The following is a 22,410-nucleotide window of genomic DNA, read 5'->3' as shown; positions in this document are numbered from 1 at the left end:
AACCTCTGCTTCTTTATTTCAGTCTATTTCAGGCTTATTTGTGTAGCTGTGTTTGCTTAAAGCTACAATATATATCCTTTGTCCACAGAAGAATGAAGCCACAATAGAAACAAATGAAAAACCAAACCATGTAGGTTAATTAATCTCCTGTATTGAGTTTTAAGCCCAGTGACAAGTGTGTAGTGTACAGACACCAACATTCTACACTCCATATCTATAATTGATTCTGCTGCATTAAAACACAATCTTGAGTGCTTGAGGCTCACAACTTCAAACAGAATCAATGTACTCTAAGATGGTACTGCAGGTAGAATACACAGAAGGGAAGCATCACAAACGCCAACATCAGAGGATCATTTGCCATAATTAAGAAGACATAATATGTTCACATCATCTGTGATATTAAAATAAATAAAACATCTATGTTAGCATTTCAGGGAAAAGTGCAAGTAGCTTGTATTTTGAAGACAGAAAAATTCAACATGGAATAACTGTCCAAATATCCAGTAATTGCTTCAAATATCCAGCATAAAGTTGTTTCAATGGAGAATCAGTGATTATACTTTCTAGTGGGTGTGACCCAGAGAGACTTATGGGGCTCCCCCAGCAAAAATTAGCTCCAGGGCAGCTTGGATGTCTCCCCCAGTGGCCTGCAGGGCTCGCAAGATTAGCTCCTCATTCTGGATCCCCATATCACGAAGCTGCTGAAGCTGAGATTGCCACTGACTCTGAAAATAAACATGCAGACAGATCAGCTACAGAAGCCTTGTCCTGATGGTACACATAACAATAATTCACATCCCTCATATTAGGTTTTTTAGTCTTAACACAATACGAATCGGTCATATCAGTAATACACATAGTTGTTAATGATGGATTATTACAGTTTTGCCTCTGGAATAAAGACAAAAGCTTTTAATAAAACAGTCTCTGCGCATTATGAAAATGATGATGGTCAGCGGGTGCTTACTTACTTGAAGGGAGGATATGCTAGACACCTGTAAGGCTTGCTGCAAGGCCTGGTTAAAGAGGTCATTTGTTATAGGAGTTCCTGCAGGGACAGGGGAAACCCCCGAAGAAGCACCCTAACAGGGACATAGAAACACAAATTAGAATGCACACATTCTAAACCTCTGACGTAAAATAAAAGCAGAAATAAGTAAGATGGGGCATTTCATACATCTTCTTGGACTGATTTCTTCTAGTCAGCCATATGTTGGCCTGCTTAACTTCCAAAGAATTTGTTTTGGTTCCCATGCTGCCAGGCACTAACAGCAAGTGTATAAATAAATAAATACTTCAAAAGTGTCTGCTGCATTTGCCGCAAGAGCTCAAAGCCCAAAACAACTGCAGAATAGGATAAATATGAATGATATATACTATAATTTCTTATTCTGTCATCCAACATGGATTAATGTATATTTAAATGACAGCTGACAGTCAGCTCTTTAACTTCATTGATTGCTCATGTCCAAAGTGCTCGATTAAAAAGCCAAAACACTTTTAAATAATATTTAGATTAAATCTGCATTAGGTTGTCCATCAAAATTTAATGTTTTATAAGTAGAATTAGAAGAACATTACATCTGCTGCAAAGGCTGGCATAACATGTTAATAACTGAGTACCTGGTTTCCTATGGTAGGTGTAACAGCACTACTTTCGGGAGTGCTGGCGAGAGCCAGGGCTGTAGCCAGTTCACTCTGAGTGATTGGTCTGGGTCCTACTGCCCCACTGTAGCCTAATGTAGCAGGTCTCAAGCCTGAAGAGCCTGTAGAACTGGAAGATGGCCCACCGCGATTCCCCTATTACACATCAGAGCAGTTAACAGTTAACAGTGCAGATTCTGCATGATGAATATGTTTTCAAAAGAGCATAGACTGTAATGACTAACCGACTGGAATTCTTCCTCATCGTCAGACATGCCTTCAAAGAGAAAACCTCCTGCAATAGAAAGAAGCATCTCTCTGATAACAGTGTATGACTGTGGAATTGTAATTATAAGCCTGTGTGAATTATAAACCCACAAACCTACAGTAATTTGTTTCTGTGAACTGATAAATTCCATAACAGTACTGTAATAGTACATCATAACTGCAATTAAACGGATTAAATGTGAAACATTTTACCTGGCATGTCACTGTAGGAGCTGGAGGACACATTTCTGGAAGAGTTGGCACTCTGCTGTGTGGGCACACTGCCAGCTACAGAATGCAGCACCAGAATAATGGCATTAACCAGTGCTGGGTGAGAGTTAATAAGCCTAGTGGAAACAAAAGACATGGGGAAGTAAAACCAATTCATCTGAAGCATTTCCAAAACTGGTGTGTAGTTCTTCAGAACAGAGCACTGGGGGTTGACTCTTTCTTTGCACACTGTGAGAAGGAAATAAGCTGGGGAATTGTTTAGGTAGGCGTTTGATCTACTCACGTGTCTAGCATGTTAGGATCTGTGAATTGCACAAAGAGTTCTTTGTCTTGAAGCACACCTAAAAAACATCATGTATGTAAGTCAAGCCCCAGGTTTGCATTAATGTTACAGCACTAGGATCACCACTGGATCCGTATATGTATCACTCTGAACATTCTTTGCAAGAGTTAAGATGTCATAGCAATAAATATATAATTTAAAAAACTCACCCTAGATTTTTTATGTCACAATAAAGTACAAAACGTACAACTAATGTAGCACAGTTTCTCAAAAGTGCTAACAAAGTTTAGGGGAATTTCACTAGATTTTTTTTTAAATTTATAGACACTTCAGTCATTGAGATGTAAATAAAAGGTCACTCAGAGTGGTTTGATATGAAATGGTTCACTTGAGAAACTTGCCAACTATGATTACTTTACAATAGTGGTTATAGGAACCAGGAAACCTGTACCTACAATGTCTACAGCGCAATACAGAAGTCTTATTTACCATCCAAAATGAACATCGAACCTACACAAGTCTCCTGCGTTTTTACATGTAATGTTGATAATGGTAAAATTGCGGTAAATCTGAAAAAAAAAAAATCTAAAAAGGCTATTTTGCCTTAGAATGCGCTGCACGTACCTCTCAGAATACAATTGTCCATGCTGCTTTACAGAAGAAGATGGACAGTTGTTTACTTTTAATGTAAATTAATATAAGAAAGCTTTTTTTGGATTCCAAGCAATTTTGGAGAATTTCTAGCGTTCCATTTATCATGAAATTTTCACATGATGTAAAGGTGTACAAATTGCTGTGTACAGATGATAAACAAAAAAATAAATAATTATCAGATAGTGATGATACATTAAAAAATGATCAATTTTTTATCTTAACCAAATTTTTATATCATAAAAAATGTCTCAGTCATCAGGCAGTGAATCCATACCCATTTCATGCAATAACCGTCTGTGAGGGAGCTTTTAGAAGGAGTAAACTACCACCAGTACTGTGAACAGCTCTCTAGCATAATGCATTTCACATCAAAACACAAAGAGTCAAAGAATGACTTTATTTACATCTTGATCATCTAAAAATATGGTGGAATTCCCCTTATTATTAAGAAATGAGTAGCATACCTAGGGCCATTGGATCACTACTTAGACCAGGCGTTGCCACAATGATTTGATCCAAAGACTCTTTGTTGTTCAGCATCTTGAAAACCTAGGTTGAAAAATAAAAACAAACAAATCAACTTAAAGACCTCTGGATCCCCCACATACAAGATCTGACCCTATTATTGACCCTACCGAGTCTCTGTAGGCTGTGCTGGTATGAAGAGCTGCCTGCAAGACTCGAAATTCCCTCGCAGCTGTTACCCTGTCAACCGGCTCTGAAAAAACAGACAGCACAATTTGTTATGGCATTTGTGATTTGCGATTTGCCTTTTTTCTTTAATGCAATGGGCACCAGCCCAGGTCCTGGAGATCTACCTTCCAGCAGAATCTAATTCCAGCCCCAATCTACCACATTATTAACTCAGGTTCCAGAAGTTCTTGAGTGGCTGTTAGGAGGAGCAGGAGGTGCCAAATGGAACTAAACTTCACAAGAAAATAGATCTCCAGGAGGAGGCTTGGGGACGGGCACTTTAGTACAACTCTGGATCAGCAGGTGCCTACCAGGCTGGATCTCAGGCTCTGGCCATGACTTCCTCAGGATGTGTACAGTAGATCCTGACTGGATCCCGTAAGAGTCTAAAGTGAGTTCATCCCTCAGCTTTCTGCCACAGTACACCAGCTCTGTGAAACATAACACCGTTAGGCCTCTGCATCATAAGGGAAGAGTGGGTCAGACTAACAGGATGGGTATTTCAAAGCTGTGATGAAAAGGCACCGAACATTACAATCATGAACCCACCTATAAGCTCGGGGTCCGGAATAGCGTCTGGTAACTGCGCTGAAACAAGCTGCTTGAGAGTGGCTACCCGATACTCGCCAGGTGGGACGTCTCCAGGCTCAGTGTCCGGAAACTGGAGCACAGATTTTGAAAGAGAAGGCTGGTCTATCAGCTTCAGCGACAAACGCCACTCAGGAACAGCCATTTCGGACTCCAGTAAGTTAGCCCAGTCAAGGACCTACCGCTACTCCTGGATGAACATGCGCTTTTGGCAGGCTGGCTGGCCGAGACTAGATGCTCTGACAACACGGCTTTGAGTGACGAGTGAAGGTGTTATGAATCTACTGCCTTTAGAATAAACAACAAATCATATCCAGTAATTGATGCATTTAAACCTTCAAAACGACACAAGCACCCGCCTCATCAAAGCTTAGAAGCAAACTGGAAAAATCCTTCTGTTTTCGTTTGTGCGTAACGACGTAACTAAAGCAGTGAACCTCGCGGGGCTTCTGGGAAATGCAGTTTTACGCGCTGCGTAAACTTAGACTGCATTGCTCTCTTATGAACGGACGAGGGCGATGTTGTTTGTGAGCGCAATGTGAGCCAAAGCAAACAGGAAGAATTTATGATGAGAATGCAGTAAATCCTCCAAATAAGTAAAGTAGCTTAGACTAGAGCATTTTCATTTCATTGGAGGTTCTTAAAAATCTGCATGTAGTAGCATTATATGTTATCATAAAATATACAATATATGTGCAAAAGTACTCAGATATCCCTCCTAATTAGTGTATTCAGCTGCTTTAAGTTTCACCCATTGCTGACTCGCATTTATTTACAGACACAGTTTATATAATCTCCACGGAAATGCAATGCCAATAGAACAGAATGCTCTGTAGCAGCAGCACACAAGCCTAAGGTCACCATGCCCAATGTCAAGCGTGGGCTGGAAGGGTTGTCTCATGCGATAGAGCTCCATTCAATACCTTTGGGATGAGTTGAAAAGGAATAATCATCCAACATCAGCAGCTGACATCACTAATGCTCTTGTTGCTGAATGCAATCAAATCCTCACAGCAACGTGCCAACATCTAGTGTAAAGCCCTTCCATAAGAGGCTGTTACTATAGACAGACCTCGTATTAATACCCCTGATTTCAGCAGTAATGTTGGATGAGCAGTTTAAATATAAGACACTTGGTGTTTTAAAGCCTACATATAATTTGATTAACATTAATTAACTCATCTCACTCATTAAACAAGTTAGAAGTCCTCTCTCTCTGTCATAATCTCTCCACTAGTTGGAATATCTCGTCAGGCAGACCTGTATTTGTGCTGTCACGCTGTTATTCACAATGACAGATGGTTGCTTGGCTGGATATGCTTTTCAGTGAGTGCCAGTTGCCACGGTGCACACCACTCAGCAGAGCAGGGCTGACAGAGCCTGGGGGAAGCAGGGCATGCTAGCCATGACAGGGAGAGGCAACAGCCCACACATTTCTCACCCTGAATAGAGGGACACCCAGTTCAGCCAAGCCTAGTGAAGCACTGCCTGTGTATCTAACAACATGTTTGCGGAAGTGCTGGAGGCAATGGAGTGTGTGCTCCTGCCCCGGAATCACACCAGTAATAGAACTCTGGCACTATAACACTTTTTCTTTTTCCATACCTATACCAATGCTGAAACCTTGAGTATCGGCCAGTACCAATACCTGATCTGATACTTTTTTACTTCTGAGGCTAATCTAATCTATAAGATGAAATATTTATTTGATATTTACAGTACTGTGGAGACACCCTTCATTTAATTTATTTCTAGTGAAAATAGCCATTAAGTACATGTTATTAATTTTTCAGTGTCAGGAAAAAAGAAGAAAATATATGTTTACCAGAAGATTACACAGAAGCCTCAAGATATAATATGATGTTTTTGTTCAGTATTTAATGTCCGCCCTTTGCCTTTATTACAGCTTTCTTTCTTTTCAGGAAGCTTGCTTTCAGTTTTTTTTTTTTAATACATCTGCAGGGATATTTTTCCATACCTCCAATGTTCAGTCTAAGAAGTTGGTTGCATATTTCTGCTTCTCACAATTCACATAATCCCAAACACGTTCAGTGATGTTAAGGTCTGGACTCTGTGTACAAGGCAATATAAACAGCTATGTGAATGCAGTGTTATCTGTCCACTCTCAATGCTGTATGTAACCACCATGAATTGCATTTATACCCCAGCACACGCTCTCTACAGGTCATCTTCATATATACCTGCACTAACTTGCTACTGTCATTGTAGCCATGCTGTCATTGTAGCCATGTGATAAAGAGAATTGCAAACATTTTGCACTGATTAAAAACCTCATGCTATTTTGCCTTGTCTTATGCACCTGAGAATAACCTGAACATATTCCGTTAAACTGTATATGATGCCATTAATCTCTTAAATGGCCAGGAATTGCCAACAGATAGAGGCTTCCATTTCACAGTGCTATAATTTAAAAGGGACACTCTGGCCAAAATGAAAACTGTAACCATTGCTTCATGTGTTTTAAATATGCCTACTCACCTCCTACAGTTGTGCAACAATAATCTCTAGAGTCACATGTTTGAGTTTGAAGACTAACCCCCTGCTGGTGACGCATCTTGAAGATGGGAGAAACTTCTGGAAAATTTAAGTTGTTTAGGGTGGATACTTGAGGTCAGGCTGTCTGAAATAGTTTTTTCGCCAGTAGTCAGTGTTTCTTTATTACATACATGCAATAGTTGTATGACATATTTGCATAAGGCATGCTGGGTGTTGTAGCAAGAGAACATTGATGGACGAAAACAAAAAAGTATACAAAATCATTAATTCTGTCAAACTGATGAGGCTGAGGGGTGCAGTGCTATGCTACAGAATATTGTATATCATGAGTAACATATTAAATGCTAGTTTCAGGCCAGAATGTCCTTTTAAGAATAACTGTTATTAATGCCAATTCACCTTAACAAGCCATAAGAAGCAATAAGCCTCGGAATTTACGGTGTAAACACTTAATTGACACTTGAATTGAACTGAATTTAAATGAATGGCTCATTTTTTTTATTTTTGGCTTCTGTAACAGATGACATGGCTGGTACTGGGCTTGAAGTACTTAAAATACTTAGAACTTATCAGAACAAGGTGTTATACAAAACCACATAATTCAAATACATTATTGATAATGTGTGATATGGGCATGTGCGTTCGTGTTCAGGCTGATTGAGCTGGCCTGAATGTGGCGATTTGAGATGCAGCTCACACAGTGCTGTCTGATTAATGGAGAGGCTGTAGAATGGATTCCCTAATTTGATTAATTAGGCTCAAGACCTCGTCTGCAGTGGCCTGATGAGAATGGGATATAAAGCACTCTAAAGAAGTTGGATTGTGCACTATCCTACAAGGAATTACGCACTGAGAGACTGAGTGCTAGGTATGCAAGTAGAAGACAGGGAGAAAAAGTAAAAGGACAAAGAGAGGGTCTATTAAAGTTTTGTTCTAATCTGTCTCAATCTGCATGTGCACCATTAAGCAAAGAGCAGAGTCTCTCTATGCAGTATCACCCTTTTTAAATAGAGAACCAGAAAATGTAATAAAACCCAATGATTTGAGATGCTCCTCAATGTACTGAATTCATCTGGATCAGTGCAGATATTTCAGTAAAGAGGAAACAAATTCATGAGTCAACAGTTTTGAGATGACCTTGTGAATTGCAGGCTGTCTTCGCACACCATGTTTTGATTGCTCGATTTGTGTTGGTGTCAGCAGAATTGTACTTGTAGCAGTTTAATTGGTATGGTAAGACGCACTTTGTTCTAATTCGTTTTTTGTTTGCCGCATCAACTGTAGCTCTTGCCAGCTTCCTCTCCTCTCCTTCTCTAACCCCCTTCAGCTAGATTAGCAAAGCAGCTTAGTCTGGTGTCACCGGGCCCATTAGTGCTTCATTAACATCTGATTATGAGGTGTCTGCACTCCTACTGCACGGAGACACAGAGACGGCAGAGCAGTGTCACCTGCAAGCTCTGATACACCACTGACCCTCCTGTTTACCGCTCACTGACAGAGCATGATTAATCTGAGCGGCTCTACAGTTTATGTAGATCACGGCTCTAAGCAGAAGAGTTTAAATATAGGTCCACAACCATTTAACCCACTGACAACTAAGAGACACAACAAAACTAGTGTCATAATTCTGCAAGAGTTCTCATTCTAATAAGAGAGTTAAAGTGTTTTATGACCGTGGCAGATGGAAAGTGTTGTTCAAGGCTGTTACAGTTATAAAATTCATTATTAAAGATGAACTCACACTTGTAACCTTTCCAGCTTACTCATTTCATTTAGAAGGAGTAATTCTAGATATTTATTTCTTTTCCTTTACATTTGTCCAACGAGTAATGCATTTATATATGCAAGGGTCACACCACACCAACTTACCTAGGACATTTTTAAATAAAATGTCTATATTTGCATTGTAGACATTGCAACCCTGGTTCCTATCACCACTACTGTAAAGAAATCTGAGTCAATGCATTTGTCTAAAATGCACCATTTTACATCAAAACACTCTGTGACTTTGTTTACATATCAGCGATTTAATTATGCAGAAATTTTGAAAATTGGTGGAATTGCCCTTTAATTCATAAACTAGGGTTGGACTGGCCAATGGAAGGACCAAGACGTTTCCTCGTGGGCTGTTTTATGTGTGAACTGCTGTGAAAGCAAAAAGGAGAGAAACTGCATTCGGCACATGTGCTACATTGTTGTTTCTAACGTTGTCCCATATAAAATGAATGGAGACCACCCGGGACAAACAGCACGTGCTGGGTGAATACTGTTAGTGAGGCATGTTAGTAGCCCACTGTATCCTCAGTGGATGACCAAAATCCATGTTGATGCATTTTGTGGATGACCAAAATGCTGGTCTATGCTGTTTTTTTCACGGCAGGGCTTTGATAAATAACTAGCTTCGTTAGCCAGGTCATTCAGTCTTCTTGTAAACCAAGGCCACAGATAGCTAGTTTAATGGTAATGTTACAGTTACTATTACACATTGGCTGATAACCTAGCTAGCTAACTAGCAGTCACTCCAGTTTTCAACCAAGAAAGACTCGCCATGACTGCAGTGGGCAGGTCTAAATGAAAGCCCAGGGCTGAATTTAGTCCCCAGTCTAGACTTACATGCAGCTATGCAAGTTCAAGGTTGTGCTCCACATAGTTTGTTAACCATAATTTTTAAAACTCTCCCTATCAGGTTCTGAAGCTCTCTTTAAGTATGGAACTTAAAAGAATGACTGAATTATTTTTAACATTTGCAACACTTTTCTTGTATACAGTGTATACTTTCTCAAACCCTTTCCTTCAAACTTTTTTTTCCTGAATTAGGACAGTTATGTTTCATTAATACCTAAAATATCTAGGTGTGTTATGACTTCTTGGTTTAATCATTTTTTAACTAGTGGTATTTGAATAATAAGCTTAATAAACAAAATGTAAAACAGTAAAACACTAGATTTCCAAATTCACCTTTATAATGCTTTATTAAGTCTGTATCGTTTTTGAGAGGTTTTATATTCTTATTCTTTTTCTTCTAGTTGTTTTCCTATTATGCACAGAATCCGTTGCACAGCAAGATTTTTATTTGAATCTTTTTATGAAAATTCATGACATGACCAGGCCTACAGTGAGTTTGTGTCAAATGACAAGATAGAGAAAGTGTTCATAGACAATAATGATGATGCTAGTTGTGCTTCAACACTTTTAGAAAACCGCTACTCTTTTCTTGTTCTTCTTTTATTCATTTAGTGTTGTTAAAACAGGACAGTGCCAAATATATTCCACCATTAATTTGTGCGGTCAATTAGCGCCTGTTGGAGAGAAATCTTCAATAAATTTAAGAATCTTATCACTTTGCTTTCAGAGAAATTGAAATGGCTTTTGATTATACAACACTACACGAGAGTTCCAGTTTGTCTCTTTCTTATGCAGGACTGAGCTAAAGAGTTATGACTGAGAAACTAATTAAATTACTTACTGAGAGCGTGAGTCTGATCATGGCCTTGCGAGAGATTGTAAAGGAGACTGCCCTCATTTGTGACAGTAAGGAATAACAAGGCTAACGTCTCTGACAGCATGGCGGATAAGCCATCACTCTTCATTTCAAATCATTTTTCCCATTTAATTTATCTGTAGCTATTTACTGCACAGTGTGGGAGTGATCGAAAACCAATCCCAGCTCTACAGGGGGGCAGTGGAGTCATGTCAAATTTCAGGGTAGATTTATTACTTGGGAATTGGAATATTATACTTTCAACCAAAAAACATCATTTAAAAACTAGTACATCTTAAACACTAAAAATAAGGGAAAAAATAGCTAACTGCATGAATTTATTAGCAAGAAGTTGATGTGCAATTAAGTATTTCTGATAGATGTAGCATTAACATTTTCTAGATAAATATACATTGAACAGTTCAAAGTCAAAGCTCATATCAGCAGTGGGACATTTGCGAGGTGTTTTAGTGCTTGTGGTCACTTGAAGCTCTTTGCCGGGCAGGACTGTAAGGAAATGGAGTTTGTGTGCTCTTATCTGAAACTGTTTGAGTGCTGCAGCTTCGCAGCACTTTTTTCTTTGAGCCTGGGCTGAGATGACATTTTCGGGCCGACCGGGGCGTCAAGGCCTCCACTCTCAGAGGCCGTGGCGGAGAAGAAGAGAAAACAGAGTCATTGGAGGAGAACCTGGAGGATCTCCTGCCTCCACTCTCTTCATCAAAATCATCATCATCACAGCACAGTGCATGATACAATGCTTTATCACAGTAGTGGATTTTCTCTCCACTGCCAAAGAGCCAGGAAGCCTTTGGACTGTAGGGGACCTTTATGGGTCCATTTAGAGCAGGTAAGTCTCCACAGCTCCTCCGATGCAGGACTGTTTCTTGTCTCTTAGCAGTGTCTAGGAGAGGGTAATATAATAAGTGATGTAGGTCACGGTTATTAGAAAAAGCCTCTGCTTTCAACAGGTCCCCCAGTGCTCTCTCACTGCTGCTACTGCTGCAAGCCAGGGTCACTTTGTCCTCCTCTGGGTCGTCTTCTGTGTCCAGATCAATGTCAGCTGTCAGTTTGTCAATTTGAGTCACTACCTGTGGAAAAAAAATGTGGAAATTGAGTTAAAATTGACCTATGCTCTGCCATAGATCTGTGCTCTGCCCACGTGTTCTTCTTTAGCAACTATTGCAAAGTTGAACAAACGTTACACTGTGCTGTGAAAAATTCCATCAAACTTAATTAAAAAGTTTTGTCAGAACATGAAAATTTAGAGTACGTTATTAATTTCAAATTATATTTATTGTGTTTTTATTTATTTTATGTGAAAGGTCACACTGTTAGCACAGATTGGGTGCAGATTGGTGCTGTGTAACTGAGCTAGCTTTAGCATGGTGGCAATTCATAAAGTCCAATCAGTCTAGTATTGATTAGATACAACAACATACACTCACTGGCCACTTTATTAGGAACGTCTGTACACCTTTGTCCAGTTCATCCAATTCATTTATCTATTTATCATGATGGAGCCACACAATGCATGAAATCATGTAGACATGGATCAAGAGCATCAAACATCAGTATGGGGCAAGACGTGTTATAAATGACTTTGAGTGTAGAACTGTTGTTGGTTCCAGACAGTGTGATTTGAAAATTTCAGAAAGTGTTGATCTTGAATTTTCACACACAAGAGTCTCTAGACACAGAAAAACAAAAAAAATAATTGAGTGATTATGGCTTCTGTGAGCAGAGACACTTTGTAAATGAGAGGTATAAAGAGATGTAACTCAAATAACTAGTATTTACAACAGCGGTGATCAGAAAATCACCTTTGAATGCATGACACGTTGAAACTTTAGGTGGATGGGCTACAACAGCAAAAGACCACGTCAGGAATCTGAGACTAAAGTGGGCATAGGCTCACCCAAACTGACAGTTGAAGACTGAAAAACCTGGTCTAAAAAATCTTGAACTCTGCTGCAATGTGCAAATATGAATCCTCTAACCCATCTTATTTTTTGTCTACAGTTCAAGCTGGTGCTGTTGGTGTTGTTGTGGGAATGTTTTCTTAGCACGTATTGAGATCCCTAATACCAGTGGATCATTGTTTCACTACCACAGCATATCTGAGTATTGTTGCTGATGAGAAACTGCCACAGTTTACCTATTTTACCCAATACCCAATGGCTATTTCAGTGTATTTCAACAACCTCCCAAGTCACCAGGTCTGAATCCAAGAGCATCTTTGGGAAAAACAAGGTAGAACAGGAGGCTCACAGCATGAACGTGCAGCTAACAAATCAGCAGCACTTACTAGATGCAGTCATGTCAACATGGACCAGAAACATTAAAGAATGTTACTAGAACCTTGGTCAATTCATGCCATGAAAATTCAGACTGTTCTGAGGGCAAAGAAGGATTCTACTTAGTATTAGAGTGGTGTTACTAATAAAGTGGCTGGTGAGCTGGGCAGTGTAGCATTTTGCCAAAACTTACAGATTTTTCTTGTCTTTCTTTTTCAGTACAAATTCTCACCATGGATGCTCACACATACATTTTCTTTTCAGTGCTCATTCAAAAGGGAGGACTTTTTTTGCACAAGGCAAACTCAAGGTTGGCACACACAACAGAGACAAAATCAGGTGTGGGAGGAACGGATTCATGCAGACACTGATGGAGGACTACACACACATTCATCAAAAGAGCCTCTCTTCCTGGTTGTCTTTCACAGCTCAACAATTCAAAACCACTTGTGTGCCATATATTATGAATGATCTTAGCATCAGCGAAACACAATTTTAAATGCCTTTCCAGGTGGAATGCAAGACTGACATCAACTGCCTCTCATGGCCTCTGAAGATAAAAGAGATTATTAAAACATTGACCTGTTGGTTTAGCTCGTTCTCATTTCAAGTTCTTGGAGTCCACTGATTTAATATTGTGTCACTGCCAAATGTTCAAAAAAGTGTTATGAGATGATGAAGTTACAAAGTGTAAAAGTGCCATTCAGCCTAGTAAGGGAACAAGCTGATTATGATAGCGAGGTTGACAATTATGCAGTTTCATTACGCACACACAAGCTCAGACTTGGCTGGCGAGATCTGCTACCTAACAGTCTCCGTTAAGCAGAGAGGACACAAATGACAAGAATATGACAGGACAAATCATCCACCTGCTGCGCACCTGCATCACAAGAAACCACACACACACACACACACACACAAACAGCCAAGGTACTGATTGGAGTTATTGGAATTCTTTTCCAAAGACCTCAGTTCACTGAAACTGAATGTGGTCTAAATCATAAAGATGCTGCTGAAGTACAGGGAATTAGCGAAAGCTTTGAGATGTCACATTATAGATCATCGCCTTGTATATCAGTGTCTCCTTCTTGCCAGCTCACCCTGCTAGGCCTGCACTGTGCACTGTGCTGACAGGGAGTTTGTTTAACACAGTGACGGGTTGGAGATGATAGCAGGCTGACAGGACAGTGAATGTGACATGTTGTGGAGGACTGGGTGAGGGGAGCAGGGGGTGACTAACTGACTAAAGCAGAGACTTAACCCAGCAAAAGAAAACTGCTAGAGACTTGAGTTGCAGCAGTTACTTCAATGGGTGATGGTAATGTAACAGCCTAGTTCATAGATGCTTCTGGTGATATGCAGTTACGTTTGAAAGCTGAGAGATAATAATCTGAGCAGGGGCTAGAAACCCTAAAGAAAACATCAATAAAATCCAATAACAAAAGGACTTTGATTGAAAAGACAGATCAATCTGGCTTGGCTGGTAGAGGTATCAGTTATGGCTGATTTTAGCCCATCAATACTGAATCAGAGACTGAAATGAGGGTGATTGAAATGAAGGAGAGACTACTAGGAGTACTTCAGTGTATTCCTACAGATAGGAATCCTGTACTGTATTCCTACATCTAGGAAAACTGATGTACATTCCTACAGGAATACTGTATGGTACTTGAATAGACAGGAATACAGTAGTGTATTGCTACAATTAAGTATACTGGAGTTCATTGTTTAGCTCAGAATGCTGGAGATCATTCCTACAGCTAGGAATACTGAAGTGTATTCCTATAGCTAATAATACTCTAGTGCATTCCTACAGCTAGGAACATTATAATGCATTTCTGTTGCTAAGAATACTGCAGGGTATTCCTACAGATAAGAATACTATATTGTATTCCTATATAGTGTATGTTGTGTATTCCTAGAGCTAGAAAAACTGTAGGGTATTCATACAGCTAGGAATACTATACGGTATTTCTATAACTAGCCATTTCTATATTTAGGAATATTACAGTGTATTCCTACAGATAAGAATACTGTAGTTTATTTCTACAGTTAGCAGTGGTATAGTGTGTTTCTATAACCAGAAATACTGTAATGCATTACTAAAGGTATGAATATATCTACAGCTAGGGATACTGTAGTGTATTCCTATAGCTAGGAATACTGTGGTGTATTCCTATAACTAGGAATACTGTATTGTATTCTTCTAGCTTACAATACTGTAGTGTATTCTTGTTGCTAACAGTACTATAGTGTATTCCTACAGCTAGGAATATTATAGTGTATTTCTGTTGCTGGGAATACTGTATTGTATTGTTCTAGCTAGAAATTCTATTGTGTATTCCTTCAGTGAGAAATACTGTAATACTGTAGTGTATTCCTATAGCTAGGAATACTGTTGGGTAGTGGTCACCAATCCTGGTCCTGGGGATCTGCCTTCATGCAGAGCCTAGTTTAAACCACAGTCTGCCATACCTGCTATTGCTAATAGTGTTAAATAAGGGAGTGTGACCGCTTATTAGATACAGGTTGAAACTAAACTCCAGGAGGAGGTTCCAATAGCTAGGAATATGGTAGTGTATTCCTATAGCTGAGAATGCTATGGTGAAATTATATAGCAATGAGATACCATAGTGTATAACGGGACATACATATCAGTGTAGAGGAAGAGTTTAATTGAGTTTTTTTCCCTTCCCATATTACAGAAAGAAATGCAACAACAGTACTGCTCATCTGATGGGACAGAATGAAAACACAGACGTGACCCTGACAAATGAAAAGGAGAGGAGAAGGTGATTTTCTGATGCTGTGGAGAGAGCGATCTCATTGTTTTCTTGCTGATAATTAGGCCTCAAAACTGACAGCTCGTTTGTTTTAAGCGTCACTATGTGTGCTGTGTTGTCAGTGCAAATCTCACCCCTTGTTAAGCTGCCTGTCGGGTATGCGGTTTTTATGATGTTTCTGTCTGCGGGCTGGTATTTATACGTGTCTACTCCCTCAGCCTCTAATAAAGCCCAAACAAGCTCCTGCGTTCTATTGTAAGCACCTGAGAGAGCCCAGAAATGTGTGTGTGTCATGTGTGTATGTGTCACCTCTCTGAGCTCTCTGGCCACATCCTTCAGCTCAATCAGAACTTCCTCCAGCTGTTCCATCACCATCCTGATGTGGCTGCGGATGCGCTGCCTGCGATCCGGACCGTCAGTCTGGCTCAGGGGTCCTAGCAGAGTGCTCTGGAACATCCTGTGCATGGAGACACCAGCAGCCAGGAGGGCAGAGGGTACTGGGCTTCATGACTGAAACCCCCCAGAGTCACAGCGGCTCCCCAAACGTAAGCAGGGGTCACTGTGCACATGGTCAGATATACTCAGGTTCCGCCATGAGGTTGCTTACATGATTTTGCTTGGCTGTCACAGACTCAGGTGTTTTTTGTTTTGTCCAAGAATGCCCATCATATTAAAAGTTAAACGGAGCACTGGAGAATGTTCAACGAGCACAAACAGATAACAAACTCAAATGATTTAACATTAGGGACATACTATACTAGGGGTTATCACGGGTTTAAATTAGGGCCTGTATATGGGTCCACACTTCAATTCATCATTATAACTACATAAATTCAATTCTAGCTTCATAGCAGTTACTAAGAATTTGCTACTCAAATTAGTTACTCAAAAATTAAAAAGATTTTTAGGATTACTAACTGAATAATATGGCTGCAGTTTAAGGGGTTACATAATTACTGTGAGAAATATAACTTGATTTAAATTCAAAGAACGACAAAGAAATTAGCATAACTGACAAAAATCTTTGTTCTGGTAAGCCTTTTAAAAGAAAAATGCTGCTAGGAGTTTGGGGGTGTTTCAGTTGGACTGAGACGACCTCAGAGCAGCGCCAAAAGTAACGGTTGATTCAGCATCTTATGCTCTTTGTACTCACAGACTTGTACCAGTGACTACATTTTCCCATGAGCAGAAGCGGAAAAACCCATCTCGGAGCAATTCAGCCGCTACATATCCAGTCATGCTTCTTCAAGTAGACTGAGAGCGAAGAGATGAAGTCACAAAACAGAATCCAGCAGAGAGGCTGAAAGAGGCTGAGAGAGGCTGAGGGAGGCTGAGGGAGGCTGAGAGGCTGAGTGTGTCCCATATGACACGTAAGAGGAAGAGAGAAGAGAAGAGCTCTGCAAAACATCACAGCTTTTCAGAGAAAATCATCATCATTCATTTCCAAGCAGCGCCTGCTTCACTTTTCTAAAACATCCCTTCCAGCATCCATCCTTTGCAGTTTTTCATTGCTGTGGCAGTGCTCCAGCTTTGGCATTAACCTAACTGTCCAAGTCTAAGCTCCGGTGTCCATAAGAGGCTGCTGAGAGTGAGTGTGGTTTCTGCTGTGCTCCGTCTGTGCTCTGCGCTCTGCGCTCTGTGTAGTGCATCTCTCATCTCCAGCAGTTAGAGCTCAAACAGCTCCAACCAGGAAGGCAGGCTTTAGTTCACTGCTTCTCTCTCTCTCTCTCTCTCTCTCTCTCTCTCTCTTTCTCCCTCTCTCCCTCCCTCTCTCTCTGCCTCCCTCTCTTTCCTCTTCTCCCCCTCCCTTTCTTTCTTCCCTTTTCTCTCCTCTTTCACTTACTTCCCACTCTCTCTCTCCCCCCACTCATTCTCTCTCTCTCTCTCTCTCTCTCTCACACACACACACACACACACACATACATACTTTATTGCTCTTTCACTCTCACTCTCCGCTCATTCTTTTCTTCCCTCTATGTCTAACCTCTCTATCTCTCTGTTCTCCCCTTCCTTTCTTTTTTCTCTTCCTCGCTTTCCTTTTTCACTCACTTCCCACTCTCGTTCTCTCTATCACCCTTTCCCATATTCTCTGTCCCTTTCTCATTCTTCCATGCTCTCTCTCTCTTGTTTTTTCTCTCTCCCTTCCTCTCTCTCATTCTTTCACCCTTCTTTCTCTCTCTATCACTCTCCACTTTCTTTCCCTCTCACTCACTCCCCATGCTCTCTCTTTCTCCCTCCCCTTCTCTTTCCTTCTTTGCCTCTCCCTCTCTCTCCTCTCTCTCACGCATTCTCTCTCTCTTTCTTTCTCCCCTCTTTCTCTCTTTCCCCTGTTTCACTCTCCACTTTCTTTCTCTCTTACTCATTCACTCCCCATACTCTGTCTCTTTCTCTCTCCCTCTCTTTCTCCCTGTCTCTCATGCTTTATCTCTGTCTTTCTTTCTCTCTCTCCTCTCTCTCTGCCTTCCCCCCTTTTTCATTCCTTCTCTCTCTCTCCCTCGTCCTCTCCCTCTTTCTCTCCCTGCTCTTTCGTTTTTCCTCTTCTGCACTCTTAAACATTCATTTCATATCTTTTGCTCTCATACTGTTTCTCTCAGTCATAGGGGGCATTCTCTTTTTCTAATAGTCACTCTCATAAACCCCCCATACACAAACTCTATCTCTCTCTCACTTGCACACACAGTCACATTACACACACAATCTATATCACTTTCTCTACACTTCAAACACACACTCTCGTTCACTCAAATCCCCCCTTCTTCGTCTCACTCTTTCACAGAGCTTGCCACCTCAATGGGGAAGGCAAATTAATTCAATTCAGTGTTGCAGTGCAGGCAGAGAGACATGAATGCGCCAGCTCTGCTGCAATGGAAGCAGGGCACATTATCCCATTAAAACACATTAATGAAAAGCACGGGAGATACAAGAGTCACAGGAAACCATTCGCTCCACTCCAGCTCATGCTGCTGCTGTAATTATGTGGGAAGATGCCTCTCTTCATGAACTCATGCGGCACGCTATCAATAATGGACTGACTGGCACACTGCGTTAGCTGGTCTAGAAAACATAATGTTGCTGTCCAAAAAAATAAAACCCCTAGATAACATGTATCTCCAAAATGGTAACTTCAAAGAGAAGGCAAAAATGCTCTTAACTTTTAATGCAAGCTAAAATAAAGAGATTTTATTCCGAGTAATTTTGGAGCATTTTTATAGGAACATTCATTGTAAAATTTATATATTATTTAAATGACAGCTGCTGTGTTCAAATGATGTAGAAAGAAATGGAGATACATAGACAGCAATGATAATCTGTACTGTGATGCCTAATTTATTTGTGTAACCTTAACTAACTAAACCCTTAGGGCCTGTTTGTGGGCCTACATGTTTGTATTCATGTTAGTTGAGTCCTTGCAGCAAAAGACAGTGTATTTGACATTTTTTGGAAAACTAAATCAATAACTGAAGAAGCCTGCAGTTTAAGGGGTTGAGCAGAGGCATTCATACCTTCTTAGATGAATCTGATGAACATTTCTCGTTTGGTAAAGGAGGAGTGCATCTAAATGTGTGATAATAACTCAGCATGTGGGCCTGCAGTGGAAAACTGACAGTTCCCATATAATTGCGCGACGGCATGGTTCTGTCATTCTCTATGTGAACACTGGTGTGACATGGGAGAATAAAAGCTCAGTTATGAAAGACCCAAGGCCACAGCACAGTGCTGATACATATAATGCTTCCATGTGCAATGCACAGATCACTGCATAGTTTACTAGCTCTTTGATTATTTACCTTCCTCTTGTTGGTATGTCATAAACATGCAGTCAGATTCTGCCTGTACACTTTCGTCTTCTGTTCATTAAAATGTGAATGAAAAAAACATAAGCAGTGGTATTTTAATAGGCAATTTATGTCATTTCTTGAAGTCAATGTGCTATTAAAATCAGGCTGAATGCTCACCATGAGACGTTCCTAATGGTTTTCACAACTCAAAATTGCTTATAAACTGTGGAGAAGCAATAAATGAAGAGCACTGTTGGCATCCCTTATTATAATGGCTGGTTGTTGGGTTTCATTTTACCTAAAATAAGTAGCCCCAATTCACCAGCTAATTCTTAAGAAGAAGTATAAAAATAATAATAATATAAAAAATACTGAACTGCAGAAAAGAGAGAGCCATTTGAGAAAATTATGTGTAATGTTACATATGCAAAAGTTTGGATGCTGGTCAAATGACATGTTTTGCTGATTTTTCTAGTGAAAATAAGTTGAAACGTCCTCTACAGCAGGGGTGCTCTACCACCCTGCTGAGTTTAGCTCCAAACGTAATCTGTTCCAGGTAATGAAGGTTTTCAGGGGCGTCTGAACATGAGAGCCAAGTGTGTTGGAACAGAACTTTTCAAAATGGTAGGTCTGTCCAGAACCAGAACTGAGCACCCCTGCCCTATGGCGAACACACTTCTGCACATTTACTGTTTATTTGCTGAATTTAACATATTAGGCAGGGGGAGGGCAGTGCAAAAACTCTAAACATTTTATACATTACATTTTTTTCAATATGTTAAACTCAGCAAATAAAAATCTGTGCACTAAAATGTGCAGAAGCCTGTTTTCTGTAGAGGATGTGTTCTTATTTTAACTTCAAACTCATCAAAACATCATTTGACACGGGTGTTTAAACTTTTGTAAGACTGTATTTATATACAAAGAACATATTTGTTCAAATACTAACATTAGAACAAATCCATATAAGCAGTGCAGTACGATTTATTGTGTGTCAGTGTTTTAGCTCAATCATTTTCAAAGATCTCCTGACAGAAGTCAAGTATTTATAATTACCCTCCAGTACCTGCTTCAGCTCATCAGTCCTTCATTAAATTAAATCAGGCACTGCTGGTGGAATTTACCAAATCCACACAGTGATTGGAGAGCAGCAGGACATCAGGAATGAAACTTTTATATATTTCTTCTAACCAAGAAGTAAAAAAACAAAATTCATTACTTTGTATTAATGTTTGTTGCTTCTCTAATATCATAATGTTTTTACCGGCATAAACATATTTACTGGCCACATAAATAGTCTCAAGCCATTTTCTTGGCTGCCCAGGACTTTTGCACAGCACTGTTTATTAAAACAACATCCAAAGCCAAAGCACTGAAATTACAATGAAGAAAACTGGCCACATACTGTCACTGTGAATTGTTCAAGTGTATAGATGTGTTTTTTTCTTATTACCTTTGACTACATCACTGTTCATTTCAAGTTCTGTAGGGCCACAGTCCTACAATCCTGCTCCTATGCACCTGATTCAGGCCAGATCAGGATCAAAGAAAACAGGACTCGAAAAGTCATTTTGAGTGTGGTTTTGAGCATCCTTTACAGACATCCCATCCAAACATCTTAGAAAGTCCCTATCTGACTTTCTAGGCTGTTCAGAATGTATAAATTAGGCTTAGAGTGCTGCTACATATCAGGCGTAACAAAAAATGACCTTCAAATGAAAAAGAAAAGAAGTTGAATGCGCTCATCTATATTTTCTCAAAGGGACCTGTAGGGCTTTATCTGTCCCACTTCATTTTACCTGGATTGACCTTGTGGATGAAACAGCAGAACAGAGCAAAAGGATAAGCAAGGAGAAGATGTTTCAGTGCCCTCAGGCTGCAACGCCTTCTGTTTTAATTTTCCATTTAAAGAAAACTGAGCAGGGTCTACTCGTAGTGCATGAAGACCACAAGGGGACACAGGTTTCATAAAAGCTCAATGGAAGTGTTTCTGTCATGGATAACTGATTTCACCTCAGAAAACCTTCACCTCATAAAAAGCTGTTTGACATTAAAATGCAGCATTTATCATTTGTGATCTCCAGTCTTCAAACACATCAAGCTGTCATCTCATCTATAATCTAAAAGGTTTATTCTGAGGGGAACAGAACTCCTCCGATTCAGGGCGTCTTGATTTGAATTAGTAGCCTATTTATTCTGTGCCCCTCTTTTCTGCCCTCTGCTGGGGAAACTTGTGATTTATAAAGGACACACAGCAGCCTGAAAGGATGAAATTACTGTCTGACACAAAATGCAACAATATCTGTTTACTAGCCATCAGGGAGACACAAAATAATACAAAAAGTAATACAAAATGGGCTAGAAAAAAATCTTCTAAATGCCTTGAAAGAGCACGCTTAACTGATTGCTGATTGAGTTATTTACCCTACAATATGTTAAAGATAACTAAGTATTTATGTCTAACTCATGACTAAATCAGCATTTATGTCAGAAAGAAATGAAAGTTTGACCCATCACAATAACGTAAAGAAAGAAAGAAAGGAATAAATAAATAAAGAAAGAAAACCCTAAAATGGACTGCAGCTCTTCTCCAGTCAACAAATACATTCCATTTTGGGCTGGACAGCAGTAACATTAACACATACACGCACACACAGCACCTATGTACACATGGCACAAGTTTACCAAGCACCACACGACACACCACACACAGACAACTATCAGTTTTGTTCTATTGTCATCTTTCCATTCACTTTACACTATAAACAAAGCTTCATCTACTGTTGACAGTGTTGATATATATATATATATATATATATATATATATATATATATATATACATTGGGATCATAGTACAGAGGTGGGCAGTGGGTCTTGGCAATGGACAGTGGGCTTTGCTTTGCTGCAAACTGAAATATAACATTCGCACTTGATGTCAGGATCCCTTCATCACAGATTTCATCAGTTGTTTTAATCTGGACAGAGTACCATACAGGAATTGTGAAACCTTCTGTCCATTAGAGGGCTCTCATTTTCTTTCAGGACACTATTGGCTGGTTCCCCAGACCTAGATTAAGCTTAAACCTGGACCAAAAAGAATTTCCAACTGCAATTTAGTCCAAGACTTAATGAATGTCAAAGAAACCAGCCCTAACAGCAGGAGATAAACCCCTCTGAGATTAAATTTCCTTT

At 39.8% G+C, this 22,410-nt stretch overlaps 2 protein-coding genes across 2 annotated transcripts; both read right to left on the bottom strand.

The window, feature by feature from the left end:
• Positions 1–548: 548 nt before the first annotated feature.
• Positions 549–4,779, bottom strand: ubl7a (ubiquitin-like 7a (bone marrow stromal cell-derived)). Its single transcript, XM_036576126.1, has 10 exons — positions 4,325–4,779; positions 4,087–4,206; positions 3,718–3,800; positions 3,547–3,631; positions 2,429–2,486; positions 2,128–2,261; positions 1,893–1,942; positions 1,627–1,803; positions 975–1,085; positions 549–728 (listed from the first exon to the last, which is right to left on the bottom strand). Exons 1-10 carry the CDS (start codon positions 4,506–4,508, stop codon positions 591–593), a joined length of 1,140 nt encoding a protein of 379 aa, XP_036432019.1. The 5' UTR covers positions 4,509–4,779; the 3' UTR covers positions 549–590.
• Positions 4,780–10,573: 5,794 nt separating this feature from the next.
• On the bottom strand, positions 10,574–17,152 carry LOC118811303 (inhibitory synaptic factor 1). Its single transcript, XM_036575460.1, has 3 exons — positions 16,592–17,152; positions 15,748–15,895; positions 10,574–11,449 (listed from the first exon to the last, which is right to left on the bottom strand). Exons 1-3 carry the CDS (start codon positions 16,675–16,677, stop codon positions 10,829–10,831), a joined length of 855 nt encoding a protein of 284 aa, XP_036431353.1. The 5' UTR covers positions 16,678–17,152; the 3' UTR covers positions 10,574–10,828.
• Positions 17,153–22,410: the final 5,258 nt, after the last annotated feature.

The sequence above is a fragment of the Colossoma macropomum genome, unplaced genomic scaffold (assembly GCF_904425465.1).
Source record: "Colossoma macropomum unplaced genomic scaffold, Colossoma_macropomum, whole genome shotgun sequence".
Taxonomy (NCBI): domain Eukaryota; kingdom Metazoa; phylum Chordata; class Actinopteri; order Characiformes; family Serrasalmidae; genus Colossoma; species Colossoma macropomum.
The sequence above is the reverse complement of the archived record's forward strand: the minus strand, read 5'-3'. Positions and strand labels throughout refer to the sequence as shown.

What these genes read in the sequence shown, in the direction of transcription:
- ubl7a (XM_036576126.1), bottom strand. Translation starts at nt 4,508, where the DNA reads ATGGCTGTTCCTGAGTGGCGTTTGTCGCTGAAGCTGATAGACCAGCCT. An exon ending in CTCCTACAGTGACATGCCAG is followed by an intron (nt 1,943 to 2,127) that starts GTAAAATGTTTC and finishes TTTCTATTGCAG; the next exon opens with GAGGTTTTCTCTTTGAAGGC. An exon ending in CACCTACCATAGGAAACCAG is followed by an intron (nt 1,086 to 1,626) that starts GTACTCAGTTAT and finishes TGTCCCTGTTAG; the next exon opens with GGTGCTTCTTCGGGGGTTTC.
- LOC118811303 (XM_036575460.1), bottom strand. Translation starts at nt 16,677, where the DNA reads ATGACTGGATATGTAGCGGCTGAATTGCTCCGAGATGGGTTTTTCCGC. An exon ending in GTAGTCACTGGTACAAGTCT is followed by an intron (nt 15,896 to 16,591) that starts GTGAGTACAAAG and finishes CTCCATGCACAG; the next exon opens with GATGTTCCAGAGCACTCTGC. An exon ending in TGGCCAGAGAGCTCAGAGAG is followed by an intron (nt 11,450 to 15,747) that starts GTGACACATACA and finishes TTTTTTCCACAG; the next exon opens with GTAGTGACTCAAATTGACAA.